The 18,278-nt window shown below is 40.9% G+C and overlaps 2 protein-coding genes across 2 annotated transcripts; one reads left to right on the top strand and one right to left on the bottom strand.

The window, feature by feature from the left end:
• Window positions 1–1,022: 1,022 nt before the first annotated feature.
• Window positions 1,023–3,456, bottom strand: LOC104419669 (60S ribosomal protein L8-3). Its single transcript, XM_010031395.3, has 2 exons — window positions 2,935–3,456; window positions 1,023–1,584 (listed from the first exon to the last, which is right to left on the bottom strand). Exons 1-2 carry the CDS (start codon window positions 3,372–3,374, stop codon window positions 1,239–1,241), a joined length of 786 nt encoding a protein of 261 aa, XP_010029697.1. The 5' UTR covers window positions 3,375–3,456; the 3' UTR covers window positions 1,023–1,238.
• A 1,190-nt stretch (window positions 3,457–4,646) lies between these two features.
• LOC104419668 (filament-like plant protein 4) lies at window positions 4,647–10,879 on the top strand. The gene is made up of 6 exons (XM_010031394.3): window positions 4,647–4,822; window positions 5,907–6,041; window positions 6,281–6,497; window positions 6,841–9,280; window positions 9,796–9,856; window positions 10,463–10,879. The coding sequence occupies exons 2-6, from the start codon at window positions 5,922–5,924 to the stop codon at window positions 10,607–10,609; spliced, it is 2,985 nt and encodes a 994-aa protein (XP_010029696.2). The 5' UTR covers window positions 4,647–4,822; window positions 5,907–5,921; the 3' UTR covers window positions 10,610–10,879.
• Window positions 10,880–18,278: the final 7,399 nt, after the last annotated feature.

The following is an 18,278-nucleotide window of genomic DNA, read 5'->3' as shown; positions in this document are numbered from 1 at the left end:
CAAACACCTGCGTGACCTTTGCATGGTTGATGTTGCGGTGGTCTGGCACGACGAAATCAAAGTGACCAAGCGCAAGGGAGAATAGAGAAACGAGGTTGAGGAATCGTGGCTATCAGATCCATAGATCTAAGATTTCTTTGCACGATTGTCGCCAATAGAGTGTGACTCAAATCCACCGATCTGAGATCGCGACAGGGAGAGGAGACGCCGGAATTTTAGGCGACCACAGGCATCATTTGTGCACGGTTATGCGACGATCTTCGTCATGTAGATATCTTCGTCGAGGAATGTGAAGGTCTTCGTCGAGGTGTGAGGTCTTCCTCTTCGTCTAGTGAAGGTCTAGTCTAGGGAGTTTCAATCATAGATTATCATATATGAACTCAAATTTGAATTGCCAAAGAAAGCATAAATGACCAATAACAATGCATACATGGACTCTCATCAACCCGGACTTGAAGGAATTTCAGTCAACTAAAGGACGTTGTATAAAGCACCGACCTTACAAACATTACAAAGGAGTGGTGCATATGTCCCAAGAAGCGGCGCCTACATTTCAAGAACAGAGGAGGCTCCCTACCGATCATTATCTTGGTGGCCCTGCTAAAGGAGACCGACCATGGCTCCGCCGCCATCTATGGCACTGTGATGGAACCACAACCTCCGCCATCCATCACCAAACGCCGCAGCAGAGGTGTGGCTTCCACGTCTCACCCTGAAAAGCCCTCTCTCGTGCCGCTCCGCCACCATCCGCCACCAAGCACCATCAACCTGAATAACAAGTTATTCAAGTTGCGTCCGTTGCGCTCTCTCCCCCCCTCCCGATATGGCCAGCAGGAACCAAACCACTTCCCGATTCAAAAGCCAGTTAAAACCATCTAAAGACAGCCTATCCCACGTTTGATCCAAAGATAAAATTGTCAAAGGTACCACCATCACCAATCCACCACAGCCAAGCCATTGCAACTCCGTGAGTCAGGTCAAGCCACTAGAAGAAATTTCCCCTAACAAAGGCAAAGGAAGAGTAGGAAATAATAGCAATTGCCATTCAGCTTGTCAAATAATTGAAAGCTCCCAAGCAACACAAACAATCATATATAAAATGACCACGACTCTCGCAGTTGTCCAAAATTCGTCTACAAAAGGCACCAGCTAATCTTTGGAAGTGAACTACAAAAGGTCCCCAACAAGACAATCCCCAAAGAAAGAAAAATAAGGAAAAGATAAAATAGAAATGCTCCTTAAGTGGTCTTATCGGCCTTGGAAGCAGTAGCCGCAGCTTGACCTCTGAGCCTACCGGTCCTCCTTGCAGCGATGAGACCAACCTTCTGGCCAGGAGGAGCATCGCGCCTGACTGTGCTCGCATGCCCAATGTGTTGGTGGTTACCTCCTCCGTGAGGATGCTCGACGGGGTTCATTGCCACACCACGTACCTTAGGCCAGCAGTTCCTCTTGACTCTGAATTTGTGGTAAGCATTGCCAGCCTTGAGGAGAGGCTTCTCAGTCCTACCTCCACCTGCGACCTGCCCGATCATTGCCCGGCACCCACTTGGAACAATCTTCTTAGAGCCGGAAGGGAGCTTGACTCTGCCATCCAATGCAAACAATGTGAGCTCGAAGGTTATTTAGTGAGCTTCAATTATCAGGCGTGGGAACAGTAAAATATAACGTCTATGGGGGGCACTAATATAATATCACAAGCAAATCAATATCTGATAATGCAATTTCTAATCATTAAGTGCACACCGTCTCATCACAATATGAACACTTGATAGGTCAAACATCATGTCATTGCCTTCCTTTGTTATGAAAATTCTTTCTCACTGTGTAGGACCTTAACTTAAATGTTAAACACAATACCAAGTTCCAAAATTTCCTTCGTTCCCATGAAAATAGTCAGGAATTTCCTTCATCTCATAAGCATCACTGCTGCATTTATGTATTTAAAACATCACTTAATCTCTTCACTTTATCAACTCTACTATACCTACCCCTTCCAACTGGCTCCCATCCCCAAAGCAGTAGATGACTTCACAAACAGAGCCAAGAAAACATGCAAGGAGTGACCCCCACTATGCAAAAATATCGAAAAATCTACCCAATGGAAAAAATGAATAGTGGCATAGTGCCTAAGCATTGCAGTGGGCTAAAAGCCCACCAAATCCAACAATGTAGTCCTATAAGCAAAGTATTGAAGACCATCCACAAATTGCAAAAAGAGTGAAACTGCCCAACAATTACAAGCCATTTCCATCTCATCTCTGAGATGCCAAATTTAATGTGTGCACATTCTATAATCAGTTGCCTTGCCAATGACATTTTTCCAATAGAGTCCACCGTAAAGACTAATAACTTCAACAGCAAACAAAGTCACAAACAAGATAACATATTAAATTATCTCCACCGGATGTGAGAGCCTCGGATTAAGAATATGGATTTTTTATGCAGAAACCCATACAACGAGCATAACCAACTTCCAGAACTTGACAAGAATGACATTTTTCTTCTGGGGCATCGCTGAAATACACCAACAAACAGAATAGAGAAGCGAGCATAATCACGCAATCAAGATAATCATCTGCATCACACCGCTTTTGAGTTCTTACAAACATATGCTCAATTCCAGTGCACGCAACCAGGCTTACATTAGGCTTACGAATAATACAACTAACTAAAAGTTTAACCATTTCAAATCATAGAAGCAACAAGCCGAAACAGCGAACTGTAAAGATAATCCCGAAACATCGCGACCCGAGTTTGCCATACCGCCCCCAGGGCTCTTCCAAATCAAATCGACCACAAGCAATAGCAACCCAACACTCAGGCAATCACGACTCGCATCTGCTATACGCTCCGTACACCTCAAACACACACTTAAAGGACGACCCAATCCTATCCGGTCCAAACAAGAAAAAGGAGCAAACGAAAGGGGCGCACCTGGTGGTGTCGTTATCCGGGTTGTGACTGATCACGATGGCGTAGTCCCCGGACGCGCGGGCGAAGACGCCGCGGTCGCCGACGTGGTGCTCGACATTGCAGACGACGGCGCCCTCGGGGATGGAGCGGAGGGGCAGGACGTTGCCGACGACGAGGGTGGCCTTCTTGCCGCAGTAGACGAACTGGCCGGTGTACATGCCCTCGGCGGCGACGAAGAGCTCCTTCTGCTTCTTGTAGCGGAAGGGGTGGCGGAAGGCGACGCGGGCGAGCGGGGCGCCGCGCCCCGGGTCGTGCAGGATCTCGGTGACGACGCCCTTCAGGTACCCGTTGCGCTCCCCGAAGTCGAGGCTGCGGAAGCGGGCGGGGCCCTTGCGGTGGTGGGTGTGGGACTTGAAGACGGACCCGGCACCCTTCCTCTGCGCCCGGATGACCCGACCCATTCTCGCGGCGGCGGCGGAGGGGCGGCGCGCGTGCCTGTGTGCGGGTGTCGGAAATGGAGGTGGAGGTGGAGGAGGAGGATTACCTAGGGTTCGTGGGAGAAGGTTGTCCAGATGTATATATAGTAGATAGCGTAGTGAAAAGAGTGAAGAAGTTGTATTTGGGCTTTGAGTTTGAGTGACTTGGGCCTTCTTCTTCTTTTGAGGCTTTTGGGCTAAATGGGCTCTTGCTCAGGCTTTTTCTCTTTCTATGTCGGTTTTGATATTTAGGCCCAAATAAAAGCAGAAATCTCACGTGCTTTCATCTTAGAATAGAAGCGATTGATTTCATGATGAGTTGGCATCCCAAATCTTATAACTCGGTTTAAAGAAAATTGTGAATCGAACCGGTCTAGAATCGTCGGCTTTTTCTATGTTGGTTTTGATATTTAGGCCTAGATAAAAGTCAAAATCTAACGTGTTTTCACTTTAAAAGCGATTGATTTCAAGGTGAGTCGATATCCTAGATTCTATAACTTGGTTTAAAGAAAATTGTGAACCGGACTAGTCTAGAATTGGTGGTTAATACAAAAATATTTTTTTGGTTAAGTGATAAAGTTGTTTTTTCTTTATGTCGAGATTTCAATTTCTAATAATTGCAATTTTTTTTTCTTTTATTTGTGAAAGAGACCTCAACATCGGTTTAAAACCAACTCAATCTAGAAATCGAATCAATTGAGTTGATTTTCAAATGAAATTAGGAATGTCATTTCTAGGCCGCAGTTAGCTCCACGAAATCGGGAATCAAACCCATAAGTTGGCCTTGAACTGGCCGGTCGAAACTGGTTCGCTTTGAATCCTGGATGAATCGAACCCAGTGGACATCTTCAATCTATTATATATTTGAGTTTAGTACCCAATCTGGACTGGACAGCGGAAACGCAGTGTCAAAAGGATACTAAAGTTTCGGACTGTTTCACGGCAACTACGGAAAAAATAATTAAAGCTGCGAATTCAAATTTTGAGGCCATCGAGTGGCGACAAACTTGCCCGAAATGGAACCAGCTCGAGCGCAATTAGGAAAATTAGCAGTTACCAGCGCTCCCGCCAGTCGCGCCCCGGGCGTCGACTGTCGTACTCCAAGGGGAACCCTCCGCAAGGGCAAAACGGGTAAATCGAGAGAGCGGGCGCGGGGGGCGCGGGCCCCGCCCCCGGGGCCGACGTGGCGTCGCCCGCTTTTCGGGGGCTGGCGTGGCTCGGAGGAGGAGCGTCTTGTGATGGTGACGTCCGCCCGCACTTTCGCCTTTTTTTGAAGTTCTCCCTCCTATTTCTGGGCGTCGTCTTCTTCATCGTCTTCACTTTCTCTCGCGCTCGTCCCCAGGCTCGAAGCTCGCCGCACGATCGTCGAAGCTCGATCGGCCTCCTCGAGTTCAAAGTTCAAACCGTCGCCGCTTCTTCTCCTTCTTCTTCTGGTGAGTTCATCTCGAGATCGCTTTCCTCCTCTCTCTCTCTTCCGTGCGCTCGCTCGCTCGCATTTTGCTGGCGATCGCGCCGGCGCGGCGCTTTGGTCGGCGGTCGGCGGCTGCGCCTCGAGCGTCCGGCGAGTAGAGTGGAGATCGCTTTTTCCCGGCCGTTTTTTTAAGTAAGTCCTCGGTCGGGGGTGCGTGGTCAGTGGGGGGGGAGCGCCTGGACGTGGATTGTGAATTTCTCGTCCCTGGGGTGGTCGCCGCCGTTCGTGTAGCTGAGCTCGCTCCGGTTTTTTCGCTTCTTTTTTGTTCCTCGACCTTTGCCGATGGATGCCATACTGAGCTCTCTCTCTGTGTAGATAGGAGCGAGCGAAGTGGGACTCGGCCATTGATCCTGCCGCTTCGTTTTGCGTTTGGAGTGGTTTTGGTGAAATTTACTGCACGACAATCGTTTTTTGTTGTATTTCATTTTTTTTTTGTTTTTTTTTTTTTTTTTTTTTTTGGTGGCCAGTTAGCTGTGTTCTTTGTGAGTTTTCTTTTCACTCTGTTTAGATGACACGCGGTTGGGTTAGCTCTGTTTTTCTTCAAATTTTGTTTCTTTTTTTTTTTTTTTGGGTGGCTGGTTTAGAGCTGCATTGATTGCGAGGCATTTAGCATTTTTGGAATGATAATTTGGCTGATTCTGTTCTTGGCGAATCTTTTTTCCTATGACCGTGGGGAGAACCCTCTTCGTTCTTGGCGGATGTTCGTCCTACACACGGCGTGAGCGAGAATTTGAGCCATTGAGAAAACTGTTCTGAGCTTGTGGGAGTACTGGGTAATTCATGCTTGAGGTTTCGACGAATTTGGCATCGGATGATCATGCTCTCATGTCTGTTTCGATATTGATGTGATTTTGAGATGATCAGCATCCACAGATTTCGAAATCATTCGTAGTAAAGTTCACATTTTTTTTTTTACTCACAGGTCATCCGTTGAGCAGTGCCTTCCATTTAATTGTTTTTTTTTTCTCATTTTTGTTGTTCGCTCTATGCCCCCTACCCGGGAGGCTAGTCAGGTAATTAAAAACAATTATGTATTATGATCTTAGGAAGCATATAGTGAAATGGACCGTCGTGGCTGGCCGTGGAAGAAGAAATCGTCGGACAAGAACCTGCCTGACAAAGCTGTTGCCCCATCTGATCCTGCAATTACCTTGTCTAAAGCAGCATCGCTAGGACATGAGGTATGCCCATTGAACTTGGGTCGAAAGCATAATTTGGTGGGCATAAGAAAGCTGTCCATATCTGCAAAAATAGTTTAACTGGTTATGTTCATCTTCATTCGTTGTTGTCAATTTCACTTATGCCGGGAGCAAGGGAGTACTCCTTTTCATTTTTTTTTTCTTTTAACAACATTTTAACAAGTCACATTGTGCTCTTGATCAAATAACTCCTGCCTAAGTTTCTATGTTTCCGTGGGCAGGATTATGTAAAGGTAAGCTATGTCCAGATATCCGTGGATTCATATAAGCATTTGACTGGATTGGAAGGTCATGTCACTACACTGGAATCTCAAGTCACTACTTTGGAGTCTCAAGTTAGGGGCTTGAACGAAAAGCTGTCTGCAGCTTATGTGGAGATTAGTTCAAAGGAAAATCTGGTCAAGCAACATGCCAAAGTTGCTGAAGAAGCTGTTTCAGGTAAAATCCCTAGTAATGAGCTTAGCTCTCTAAGTAGTTTAAATAATCTCTATCCCTCTCCATCCCCACCCAATCATGCAGATAAGAGCAATAATTAGCACTTCCTCTGTCAGATTTGTCAATGACTTTTTCAAAAGTTCACTTAGATTGCTTCAGTGAACATATGAGTATGATAAAGCGATAGTTGTCCTTGCCTCGAACTTTTCAAACAACGAGATCGAAATGCTTAACTGTTGTGGGGACCGGAAAGTACATTAAGCAATAGAGTTCATAATACCTATCTTTACATTACAGTTGTCATGCCCAATATAGTTTTTACATCATTACCTTGTCTTTTTCTCAGGATGGGAGAAGGCAGATGCAGAAGCTTCTGCACTGAGACAGCAACTTGAATCTACTATGCTGTTGAAGCTCACTGCTGAGGACCGGGCATCCCACTTGGACGGTGCTCTGAAGGAGTGCATGAGGCAGATAAGAAATGTAAAGGACGAGAGCGAGAGGAACTTGCAAGAAGTAATTCGTACCAAAGCCAAGCAATGGGACGATATGAAACTTGGTCTTGAGGCAAAGGTAGCTGAATTAGATAGTCGACTTCTTCAGGCAACTGCAGAAAATGCTGCACTTTCCAGGTCATTACAGGATCATATTGATACAATATTAAGTGTCAATGAAGAAAAGTCTCAAGCTAATTTAGAGATTGAAGTTCTTAAACGGGATATCGAGTTATATGAGAAGGACATGAACTCACTGAAATATGAGCTGCACATGGTTTCTAAAGAACTTGATATTAGAAATCAGGAGAAGAATATGAACATGAAGTCAGCAGAAGCTTTAAACCAGCAGCATTTGGAGGATGTCAAAAAAATCTCGAAACTGGAAGCAGAATGCCAAAGGCTACGTGGCCTCGTTCGCAAGAAATTGCCTGGTCCAGCTGCATTAGCTCAAATGAAGCTGGAAGTTGGGAGCTCAGGCCGAATCTCCAGTGAACCTTGGCTAAGGAAGAGCAAAGCTAGAAATCCTAGTCCTAGGTTGCCTCATGAGCCTGAAATCTCCTTTGACCATCCTCAGCAATGTTACAAAGAGCCTGATTTTCTCAGTAAACATTTGCTGGCAACGGAAGAAGAATCAAAGATGTTGAAAGAAACTTTGGCTGCTCGAAACTCAGAATTGCAGGCTTTGAGAAACATGTGTGCCAAAACTGTTGGCAGGCTTAAGAGCTTGGAAGCTCAGATTCAGGCAGGTGAGTTGAAACAAACCCCTGAGTCCAACATGGGTTTGGATATTGAAGATTTCTCAAGTCAAATAGCAAGCACCCCGCCAAGCGCCAGTTCTACTTGTGAAGATGGAATTGAAGAAGAAGGAAGCTCCTCTGAATCTTGGGGTCTGCATATCTGCAGCATGTCTCAGTTGACTAAGATCATAGACAAATCTGATGAGTGGTCACACGAGAGCGACAGACGGTTAATGGATGACTTTCTTGAAATGGAGAAATTGGCCTGTTCATCTGATGATATATGTGTAAGCAGTTCCACTATTAGAAATACGGATTCTTCTGGCAAAGCAAATAAAGAACGTGTAGCACCAGCAGATACCAAAAAGTCGAAGGATCTGAGTGTCCTTCCTAAGGAGGATACTGGCATAAATTCATTGTTGAATCAGGATGTGCCGTACCCTAGTCCTCCAACCAGACAGCTGCATAGAGAGGATCTGCAATTGCCCAACTTGCTCTCAAAAATAGGTATGATAATTGAGTCTCATGCTCCAGATGTGGATGTAGGAAAAGTTTTGCTAGATATAAAACATGCTGTACAGATCCCAGATTCTCCATTACTTCATTCAATCGGTCCTATCTCAAAGGAAGTTCATCGAAGTGATAGATATGGTCAGCATCCGACTGCTGAAGATACAGTGAAAACTGCAGAGACTGTGACATCAGTCATTCTGGGTAGCCCTAAGACTAGCAACGAAAATATGAGAAAGCAAAACCTTGAAAAGGCAGTTTCTCAGATGCACAAGTTTGTATTTTCTCTAGGCAAGGAAGCAGCCTTTTGCCAGGATTTTTCCAGTTATGGGCATGGGTTGGAAGAGATGATACAATCTTTCTCCAAGTCTGTTGAGAACCTTGCTTGCAACAACTTAACCTTGGCCGACTTTGTTATTGAGCTTTCAGATATCGTTGGTAAAGCTAGTGAACTAAAATCTGGCATAATTAGCTACACAGGTCATGAGGGAGATAATAGTGATGGAGAATGCATAGACAAGGTTGCTTTGCTGGAGGGTAAGGTCATCAAAGAAACGCTGTCAGGAGATACATATACAGATGAATGTGGCAATATCCCTCCTACTTCCAATATTGAGGATTACAGTGAGGGATTTCAAGAAGAAAACATGGGCTCCCGGATTGGGTCAAAGGTTGCACCTCATAAATATTCAAAGGAGGATGTGAACCTCTTCAAGTCAGAGAAAAGTGACCTTGTATCTGGCATAGCTAGGTGCACTGATCTTGAGACTACAAAGCTTCATCTGCTGGAAAAAGAGAAGCTTCTTACAGGACTTAAATTGCAGTTGGATTCATGTAAAAACTCGCACAGCTTAGCAGAGGTTCAACTAAAATGCATGACAGAGTCTTACAAATCATTAGAAATGCGGGCATGTGATTTGGAAGATGAAGTGAAACTTTTACGAGATAAGATCAAGAAGTTAGAGGAGGAACTTGCTGAAGAAAAGCACCATCATCAGGAAACTCAAGCTAGGTGTGAGGATCTTCAGCAGAAAATCAAAAGGTCAGAATTTGTTGCCTCACCTTAATATGAAGGATATTACAGTCAGTTAAGATTAACTTATCCCGGGGTTTGAACTTACCAATGAAAAACTAATCATCATTCATTTCAAAAATAGGCTTTTGGAACGGAGGTGGTTTCCTGTTTTTCTCGGGCTTGAGGTCAGATAGGATTTAGGCCCACATAGGTATATTGGCGAGAGGTCATGGGAGTTCCTTCGAGCTTAAAAAATCTCAATAGGAATGTCTAGCAATTTCTTAGTTGGTGAACGCCCTTGGATCAGAGCTGATAAAAATCGTGCCTATGTCCAGAAATAAATATCATGCTTGTGCAATTTCAAATGTTGTACTTTAATGTCAGCTGCCTTTCATCGCTTCTGAGTAATTGTCATGCCATTCGGGCTTCCAACTTCATCCATAGGCAGCAAAACTTGTTTTTCATCGGGACACTTTTTTTTTTTTTTTTATGAACTTGATGTCCAAAGTGTATCTTACGTGACCTCTTATCTCTTTCTGAAGGAAGGAGAACTGCACAACATGCTCATCATCTGCAGTAGATCTTGACACCAAGAGCAGACAGGTATGGTAGATTCACCTAATCTTAAATAGCTATAGTCTTCCTTAGACTTGCTTCATATCTTCAGGAAGTTAAATTGGAAAGAGTCATCAGTATACAATGTACATGTACATATTATTGCAAGGAGAGTAATATGCAGAGGCATTTATAAGTTGCTCTCGAAGCACCATAGGTATTCGATATACACATCATTTACGATCATGAGGAATATGACCACAATTTTGTCATTGTCTATAGTGGCTGTTAATTTGCTCTTGTTGTTTTATATTTTGTTCGTGGACTAAGGATCAGATGCCTTGCCAATGGATATGTCCGTGAAATGGATCTTTCTTAGTTCAAAATCCTAGATTGTAGTGAACATTATCAGTTACTGTTTTCAACCCTGCTAACAAAATAGATTAGCTACATATTCAAGTGCAGACTGCTGAGCATTGAGATTCTAAAGATGCATTTGTTGCAATCTCCAATTTTCTTCCCAGTCCCTATAACTATTCAATGACTACATCCAGAGATTTAAATGATCGATTTCATGATTGAAAGGTGCGAATGCATGTTTTCTGGTCTGTCGGCAATTTTGTATCCCTTAAAGATTTTCTAATACTCTGGCAGGAGAAGGAGATAGCCACAGCAAGCCAGAAGCTTGCAGAGTGTCAAGAGACCATTCATCTTCTAAGCAAGCAACTGACGGCTCTGCAACCCCACCGAGAAAGCAAGGTCACTCAATTTGATGAGAAGCAAAAGGAGGAAAGCTTGTAGAGGCTAAGCTGAGACGATATCATTCTAATCAAAAATGAAAAAGGCCGCCTCAACAGACCAGGTGAATATGATCAAAGCTGAACTGTGTAGTGTTGATTTCAGTGAGCGGCGAGCATCAATTGAAAAGCCCTCCTGATATCATACCGATTAATTTCCACTCTCTGGAAATGCAAGACTCTTACGGGTTAGTTTGGTTCCATCCTGATTATCCGACAGATGTTTGCCATTTTTAGTTAAAGAATGCAAAGTAATTCGCCTTTTTCCCACTAATCAAGTTGGAGCTAACATGCTTGTTCCCGGATGGCCAAATGAACGTGCTAATTCGCATCATCTGGAGCCTCGCTAGCCCGTCATCGATAAAACTTTGACAGGCTTCTATCGTAGTCCATTCTCGTAGCACCTTGCTCCGACTTCAGCTACCGTAAGAACCGTGGAACCGTACCTGGCAAATAAGAATTTCTGCTCTGCACTTTTGTGATGTTAACACGCTTGACGATCAATCTCACGTTATATTGATGGGGATGAGCTACAATCACTAATCTTGCGAGATTCGTCGTATGACTGGGGTCCTGTAATTGCTACCTATTTCATTCTCGGGTGTATAGACATTGAAACTCGGCCTTAGCAATTGACGGTGCCCAACCAATCAAAGTTACTATAGGATGACAGGTTGATCTTTCCTGAGAGTTCACATCGACTGAAAGGTTTGGCATCTCGTTGTCTGACTCTTTGCCTTTTGGGGCCTTAACATGTTCTCAGGCTTGGGCGGTGAGTTGGGTTCTGAACATTGAGAGATTTTTCAGTCCATTTTCAGTGTGAGTGTTAAAGCATTTAGGAGGATCTTTCCTTAGTAGTTAGTATGAAAGGGCACGGAATAAACCTGGTGTACCAAATATGGGACTAATTTTCTTAAAAAGCACCAGATCTAAGTTAGGTTTTAATTTTGACCCAAACTTTTTTTTGTCTAAAAAATCCAGTCTCTGTAAGAATGGCACGTTTGCTACATTACACAATCTTCTGTGTCTTGGTAGCAGAATAAGAATGGCCCGTTTCGATAGTAAGGGTCATTTTTGTGTGTTCAATTTTAGAAACTCATGCATGTTATGATCACGCTTTTATTTATTTTAAGAAAAATCAGAGCATGTCGCGATTATGAAGAAGTTTTATGCAAGCAAATTTTTTTTTTTTTTTGGTAAAAGATAAGTATTAAATAGACTAGAGCCCAAAAACACAAAGAAACTATACAGCAAGATCTCGGCATCAAAAACTTGCACTCACAAGGACAAGACAGTCAGAGTGAGTGAAAGGGTGCCAAGGTAAAAGCAAGACCACCTGCATAGGGGCGGAGGAAAGCCAAAACAGCGGTAAAAGCAAACAAAGTACCTAAACAGGGAGCAAAAAGTAACAGAAAGGCCCAACAACAACACAAGTGCAAGGAGAGGATTTTAGAATTTTAATTACTCGCTCTTTCTCTAATTATCAACTTTAGGGTGAATAAGATCAATTGTGAACAACTTTTGTACAAATGGTGTATGCTATAATTATCCTTATTTTAAAAGTATAAAATACAACATGCATGATTTTCAAACAGGATTAATTTTTTGAATGAGAAAATTACTAAAAAAGTCTCAAATCTATTACACTTATACCAATTTCATCTAAAATTTTCAATTTGGCTAATTTAATTCTAAACATACAATTTTCCAATGTAGTCCATCGAGCCAATTTTGACCGAAAGTTGTTAACGTGGATGTTGGCCGTCCCATGTGACATGGTCGGAGTTGACAAACAATTTTCGAAACTTTTTATTATATTTTTCTTTCCTTTTCTTTCTATTTTTTTCCCTTTTTCCTTCACCGATTAGCAAGCCTCGGCGATGGCCAGCGACTAGCCAAAGGCAAGAGGGTCACCCTCGACAATCTCAGGCAAAGTTAGCCTCGCTAGGATTTGGCGACGGGCGACCTTGCCAGTCGTTTCCCATGGCTAGGCCTTGGTCCATTCGCTGGTCATCGCTGAGGCTTAGCGACTGGTGGAGGAAGAAGGGGAAAAAGTATAAAGAAAATTTTAAAAAAATAAATAAATGTCTATATCAACATCAATCGCTCCACGTGAGATAGCTAATGTCAATATCAGTGATTTTTAACCAAAAATGGCCATAGAGAATAAATAGGACTAGTCGTTAATTACCAGCCTCTCAATCAATTCCTATAAGATAATAAATTTCCTCTACCTCATTAGAACTCTTTATTCTCTAGCCTTATTCAAGCCAAGGTTTACTCCAAGGTCGATCTTTAAGTTGGATTTTGGCAACTGGACATTCAACCTAGACATAGATACAAAACTACATTTTGCATATGATATGAGTAAGGGAAAATGAAACCAGAATTTGTGGCAAGTATGCTATCCCACATGCACAGCTCTTCAAACCTCAAAGTAGATACTGCCTATTAGCTACCAAATTACTTTTTCATTTTTTGACTCATATGAGAGAAAATTTTGAGCTAGCATAATTCTTATAGACAAGTTCTACATTGTGACAAGTGTAGAGCATACTACTAGAATTGATAAAAACATCCCTAATTTTAAAGCATCATACCAGGCAAAAAGGAAGATATGAAAAAACTTTAAGGATCCATAGCAAACTACACAATATTATTTTTTAAGAGATGATACATTCTGCCCCTTAACATTTGCAAACACTGCCTTTATAGGCAAACACTAAAGACAAACACATAATTATTGGTGATAGTTATGGAGATCACCAATAATTTTTATAGATGTTTTGTGGTCGACAAATGTCAATTATTTGTACATGTTGAGTTTCACACTAACAAGCTGAGTTTTCTACTTCTAACAAACTCTTATCCGTCATTTTTCACTTCTGCTATAGTACACTACAGTGCCAAATAGTATTGTTACAATGCTATGAATAATGCCAAACAATACATGAAGAGTATAGTGCTCAACAATACATGAAGATTGCATGAACAATGTTTTGCTGTAGTATTTAAACCAACTTTTTCTCCACACGTTTCATCTCACCTAACTTTTTCTTGCGTATGGCTTCTTCTTGCATCGGACTTCTTCACATGTGATAATAGTGTTATATTTTGTCCACACGATAAATATTTTACTATACAGTACTTAAGCCAACTTTTTCTTCACAAGTTTTGTCTCATCTGACTTCTTCTTGCATTTGATTCTTTCACATGTTATATTTATGGATTGGTTCTTCTGTGTTGTCGTCCAAGCTATCTAAGCTACATCCATCCTTCTATCTTTTGTGTTGCCTGATGAGTCTTTCAACTTCTAAGGCTTCAAGCTAATCACACTCTATGGACTCTAGAGGCTGATGAGAACTTGATGGAATGTTCGTGGGATTGTTGAGAGTGTTTTTCTCAGGATTATCTCTACACTGTTGTCGAGTCTTTCTAGGAGCTTCTCCACTTCTTCAATTTTTGGAGCAACTTTATTTAATTTAGACAACCTTTGTTTTTTGGATGATTGGTAAGAGCTACATTAGTGGAGCTTGATGAAATGTCAGGTTGTGGTAAATTCTCAAGTTGAAGTGATGGGCTTTTTATTTATTTATTGAGGGTTAGATTGAGTGCAAGCTATAATTTACTATGATAAAAAGGGTCCTGAGACAATGGTTAGATTGAGTGCAAGCTGTAATTTATTATGATAAAAAGGGTCCTGAGACAATGGTCCTTTCCATAGATCCTCTGATGATGAAATTGGATCTTGTGAAGATGTTTGTGACTCAGAGTTATCCTGCACGTCAATTCCATAGTATCTCCTTAAGTAAGCAACGATCGTCGATCGAATTGTGGGGTATTCATCATAATGATCTCAAAAAATGTTATCAGTTTCTGTTGGCCATGCTCTTGGTGGAATGACTTGATTACACTAGCATAATATCTTCTGCAATTCTCGATACCATTGAGGGTAAGCTGAGATTCTACAAGGAAGAGTTGCAAAAATCTTATTTGGAACAAGTTGGGGTTTATATGCAGATACTCTAACATCTGCTAGAGTTTTACACATATCTCCAATAGGTTGGACAAATAATTATGACTTGAAAAATAAAGCAATTGTATGAGGTTTTGAGATAGGCTTACATGTTTTGAGTTGTGCTTGGAAAATATTTTTCTATACACTTAATGGTTTAAACCAACTAAGTATTTGCCCAAAATATTTATGTTTGGTTTCTTCTTGGATGATCCTACTAATGATGAGAGGCATCTTGGTTGTCAAAAACTCAATGGCTATGGTATAAAGATTAAACAAATACCAACTAAACCATTTGAGCTTTTTTTGGAAATTCTTCATCTAGGGAGAAAGACAAATGATGAATAAATGGATATTTTGAGTGTAGTCCGTCTGGGCAAATAATAAGACCACCATAATCGTTGATAATATGGAAATGGTATTGCCACATAAGACTTCCAAGATTTTCAAAGAGAGTGTTGTCTCCAATAAGGTTAGGGACTTCTGGTGGATAAGAGTATGAAAACCATTTGGGCTTCATTTCTTGAGTCTTAAAACCTCTTCTTGAATTTCTCACCACATACATATTTATATATGTGACAGCTGCTTGTTCTTTTGATCGGGATAGAAAATCAACAAGTATATTCTTTTTTCCCGCAATATGTTTGGTTTTAAAAAGATAATTTGAGAACCATTTTGCCACCTAAAGGGCTGAGGATGTGGGATTTGCTTTTTCTTGAATCTCAACATTTGAGAAAAATAATGATATATCCATCTCCACGAGAAAATGATGTCTTATAAGATGGAATTCAAATTTCTTAATGCCATATTTTACTACAAGGATTTCTTTGAACGTATAGTAATAATCGCTTGCGTGAATCTTCCACTCTTGTGTCTACAAACTCTTAGCTTCCCATCAATTTCTTCAAGAAAAACAACAGTATAATATTCACCATTGGCATCTCTTTGCAAAATAGTGGAAGGAATTTGCGATGAGGAAGATGTTGTAGAACTTCTTTAAGTCTTTTTACCAATTGAGTTTGATGTGGTCCTCATGGAGGAGTGTCATTCTTGAGCATTTATTGTGGTAGACTTACACACTCTATGATTTTTGGGACAAAATCTTTAAGATAATTAAATATCCCAATGAATTGTTGAACCTGCTTGTGAGAGAGATGACCATCAGGAAACTTCTTCGATTCCTCAATGATATGAGGATCAGGATAATATGTTCCATCTATGAAGTGCATCCCAATAAACTCGATTTCTTTTTGTGCAATAATCATCTTTTTCAAGGATAACATAATCTCATGCTTTCGCACTAGCTCTGCGAATTAGGTTACTAATTTACAATGAAAATCCTCATCTGGACTATGGAGGAGGATATCATCAATATAAATATGGGCACTGGCCATAATAGGCTAAAAAAATCCTACACATAACCTTTTGAAACAATGGAGGAGCTATCTTAGGCCCAAAAGGGAGTGTCGTTCACTGGAAATATTGATTTGAGATACAACATCCATTTTTGTACCTGTCTTCAAATCAATTTATTAAGAGGCTAGTAATTAATGACCAATCTAATTTTTCTTCTATTCTATTAAGCACGTTTGTTTGTATAAAATACTTCGCAAACCCATTGAGAATCTAAGGGCTCAATATCCTTGATAAAGCAAATCTGAACATTCCTTCTGTGCGAAAAGCAAATGTTCCATATTCATTCCTGTGTGACTAACTTCGGTGAGATTGACATCTTCGTTTTTCTTGAAATGAAGATGGATGAAAAAAGCCAGGATTTTTCCACAAAGGGTTACGGCATTTTTGAACAAAATTTGAGTGCGAGTCTGCACATGCTTCAATAAGGGTTTGCAAAATAGGGTCTAAATGTTCATATGAATAGTGAAGAATTTTTGGATGTCTACAAATTCCTTAAATTGTCCATTGAACCCTAATCCATTGGGCAAAATTTTGAGTTTAAGAATTTATATAAGGATCCCAATCGGTAATGATATTTTTATTTAGTGAGCTAGAGCCAAGGATTTTGATAGTGGTCATACAATATGAAAAGAATTGTATGGTGATAGGTTTGTTTCGAACTCTAGTAACAAAGGTATATCTAGAAGCAGAGTTAAAATACCCGGTATACAAAGTTCAATATTTTTCTAGAAGTATATTTGTATAAAAAATAGAAGGACTAGCTCTAATGTCAATGAGAGCAATGACAGAAATAAGCATGTCATATTTGGATGGGTACATTTTAATAGGAAAATATGATAGAATAAATGGAGGATCTGCACAAAGATCTTAGATTGTGGGAGGTTTGGAGTTTCCCGAAAAGAAGAAAACTTCTTCTTTGGATTCTTCAAACAAAATTTCTCTAGTTTGTGACCATGTCTGGATGGCTCATACAATGTGTTTGGTTCATTTATCCTCCAAGGAAAAAACTAATTCAACATTATCATCATCCTGGAGTGATTCCAATTTCCTTCTCTACTTTCTGAATCAAATGAGAATTTCTTCCCTTGGCTTTTGGACAATTTTTTTGCAAAATGGCATTTCTTGTTGCAGACATAGCATTTGTTAGATTATTTATGCTTCCCAGAAGAAACTCATCTAAAGCGTTTTGAGACCGCACAATCTAATTCTAAAGTTGATTCAAAGATACTTTGTTCAGTGGAGTTGAATGCAGCAATGGTTGGGATTTGCTGCTGACTTTAGTCTCACAAAAAATTCTCAAGTGGATTTGAGACTGCATAAGCAGAGGAAGGTTCCTAAAAAGGTTTAGGAGTTGGCTTCTTGTCTTCTCTAACCTTTTTTTGCCTTTCTATTTCTCTTATGCGGTTTCAAAGTGTAATAATATCACTTTGATCAATCTTTGGGGTTTCTTCAAAGATTGAAGCAATCGATGTAACCTTGGAAGAAATAACTTCAATTGGAGTTAGACTCCAAGGTTGAGAAAATGGGTCCAAAGGAGGAATGGACTTTCCTTCTTGTAGGAGCTTGATCTATCTCTTCAATTTTTCCATTTTAGCTGTCTGGTCTTCTAGGTAATGATGAGGAACGAATCTGCCAAATTCCATTTACTGTATTTTCTTTTGAAATGTTTCAAACAATTTATTCGTGACCAAAGCCATTTGATCAACTTTTTGGTCAACATGATCAAGACGAGTTTAGACAGTTGAAAGTTTGATATCAATTGTCTTAAGAACATTATTATGGGCCAAAACATTTTTTAACTGCTAATTTAGAACAGCCTTAGTAGTTGTGATTTTCTTGTCTCTCGTAATCATCAACATCCGTAGGGTTTGGGATTTTAGGCATATGACGGAACCAATGTTGAACATATATAAATTCTTCTAATGCGGAAAATATGGCACTAGAATTAGATTTTTCTAGGGGTGGAAAGTCTGAAGATTACAATGTACAAACAGATGAAAGGACATGTGGTGGTTCTGGTTTTGGAAAACATGACGGCTAAGGTGCTTTGAATACTTCTAAAGGAAAAGAGCTTTTCCTTTATTAAATAAGTTTGTAGGAAGATGAAACAACTGGTTTTTGCAGGAATATTTCTTTTTGGGTGGTGATTGAGATGGCGAGGAAGGTTCACATGATTCTAGAATCAGTGAGGAGGTTGTGGTCGGGGTGGTCTATATATGACCATGAATTGGTACTTTCCTTC

This window comes from Eucalyptus grandis, chromosome 9 (assembly GCF_016545825.1).
Source record: "Eucalyptus grandis isolate ANBG69807.140 chromosome 9, ASM1654582v1, whole genome shotgun sequence".
Lineage (NCBI taxonomy): Eukaryota > Viridiplantae > Streptophyta > Magnoliopsida > Myrtales > Myrtaceae > Eucalyptus > Eucalyptus grandis.
This window is presented reverse-complemented; position numbering and strand designations above follow the sequence as displayed.

What these genes read in the sequence shown, in the direction of transcription:
- LOC104419669 (XM_010031395.3), bottom strand. Translation starts at nt 3,374, where the DNA reads ATGGGTCGGGTCATCCGGGCGCAGAGGAAGGGTGCCGGGTCCGTCTTC. An exon ending in CCGGATAACGACACCACCAG is followed by an intron (nt 1,585 to 2,934) that starts GTGCGCCCCTTT and finishes ATTGGATGGCAG; the next exon opens with AGTCAAGCTCCCTTCCGGCT.
- LOC104419668 (XM_010031394.3), top strand. Translation starts at nt 5,922, where the DNA reads ATGGACCGTCGTGGCTGGCCGTGGAAGAAGAAATCGTCGGACAAGAAC. An exon ending in CAGCATCGCTAGGACATGAG is followed by an intron (nt 6,042 to 6,280) that starts GTATGCCCATTG and finishes TTCCGTGGGCAG; the next exon opens with GATTATGTAAAGGTAAGCTA. An exon ending in TGCTGAAGAAGCTGTTTCAG is followed by an intron (nt 6,498 to 6,840) that starts GTAAAATCCCTA and finishes TCTTTTTCTCAG; the next exon opens with GATGGGAGAAGGCAGATGCA.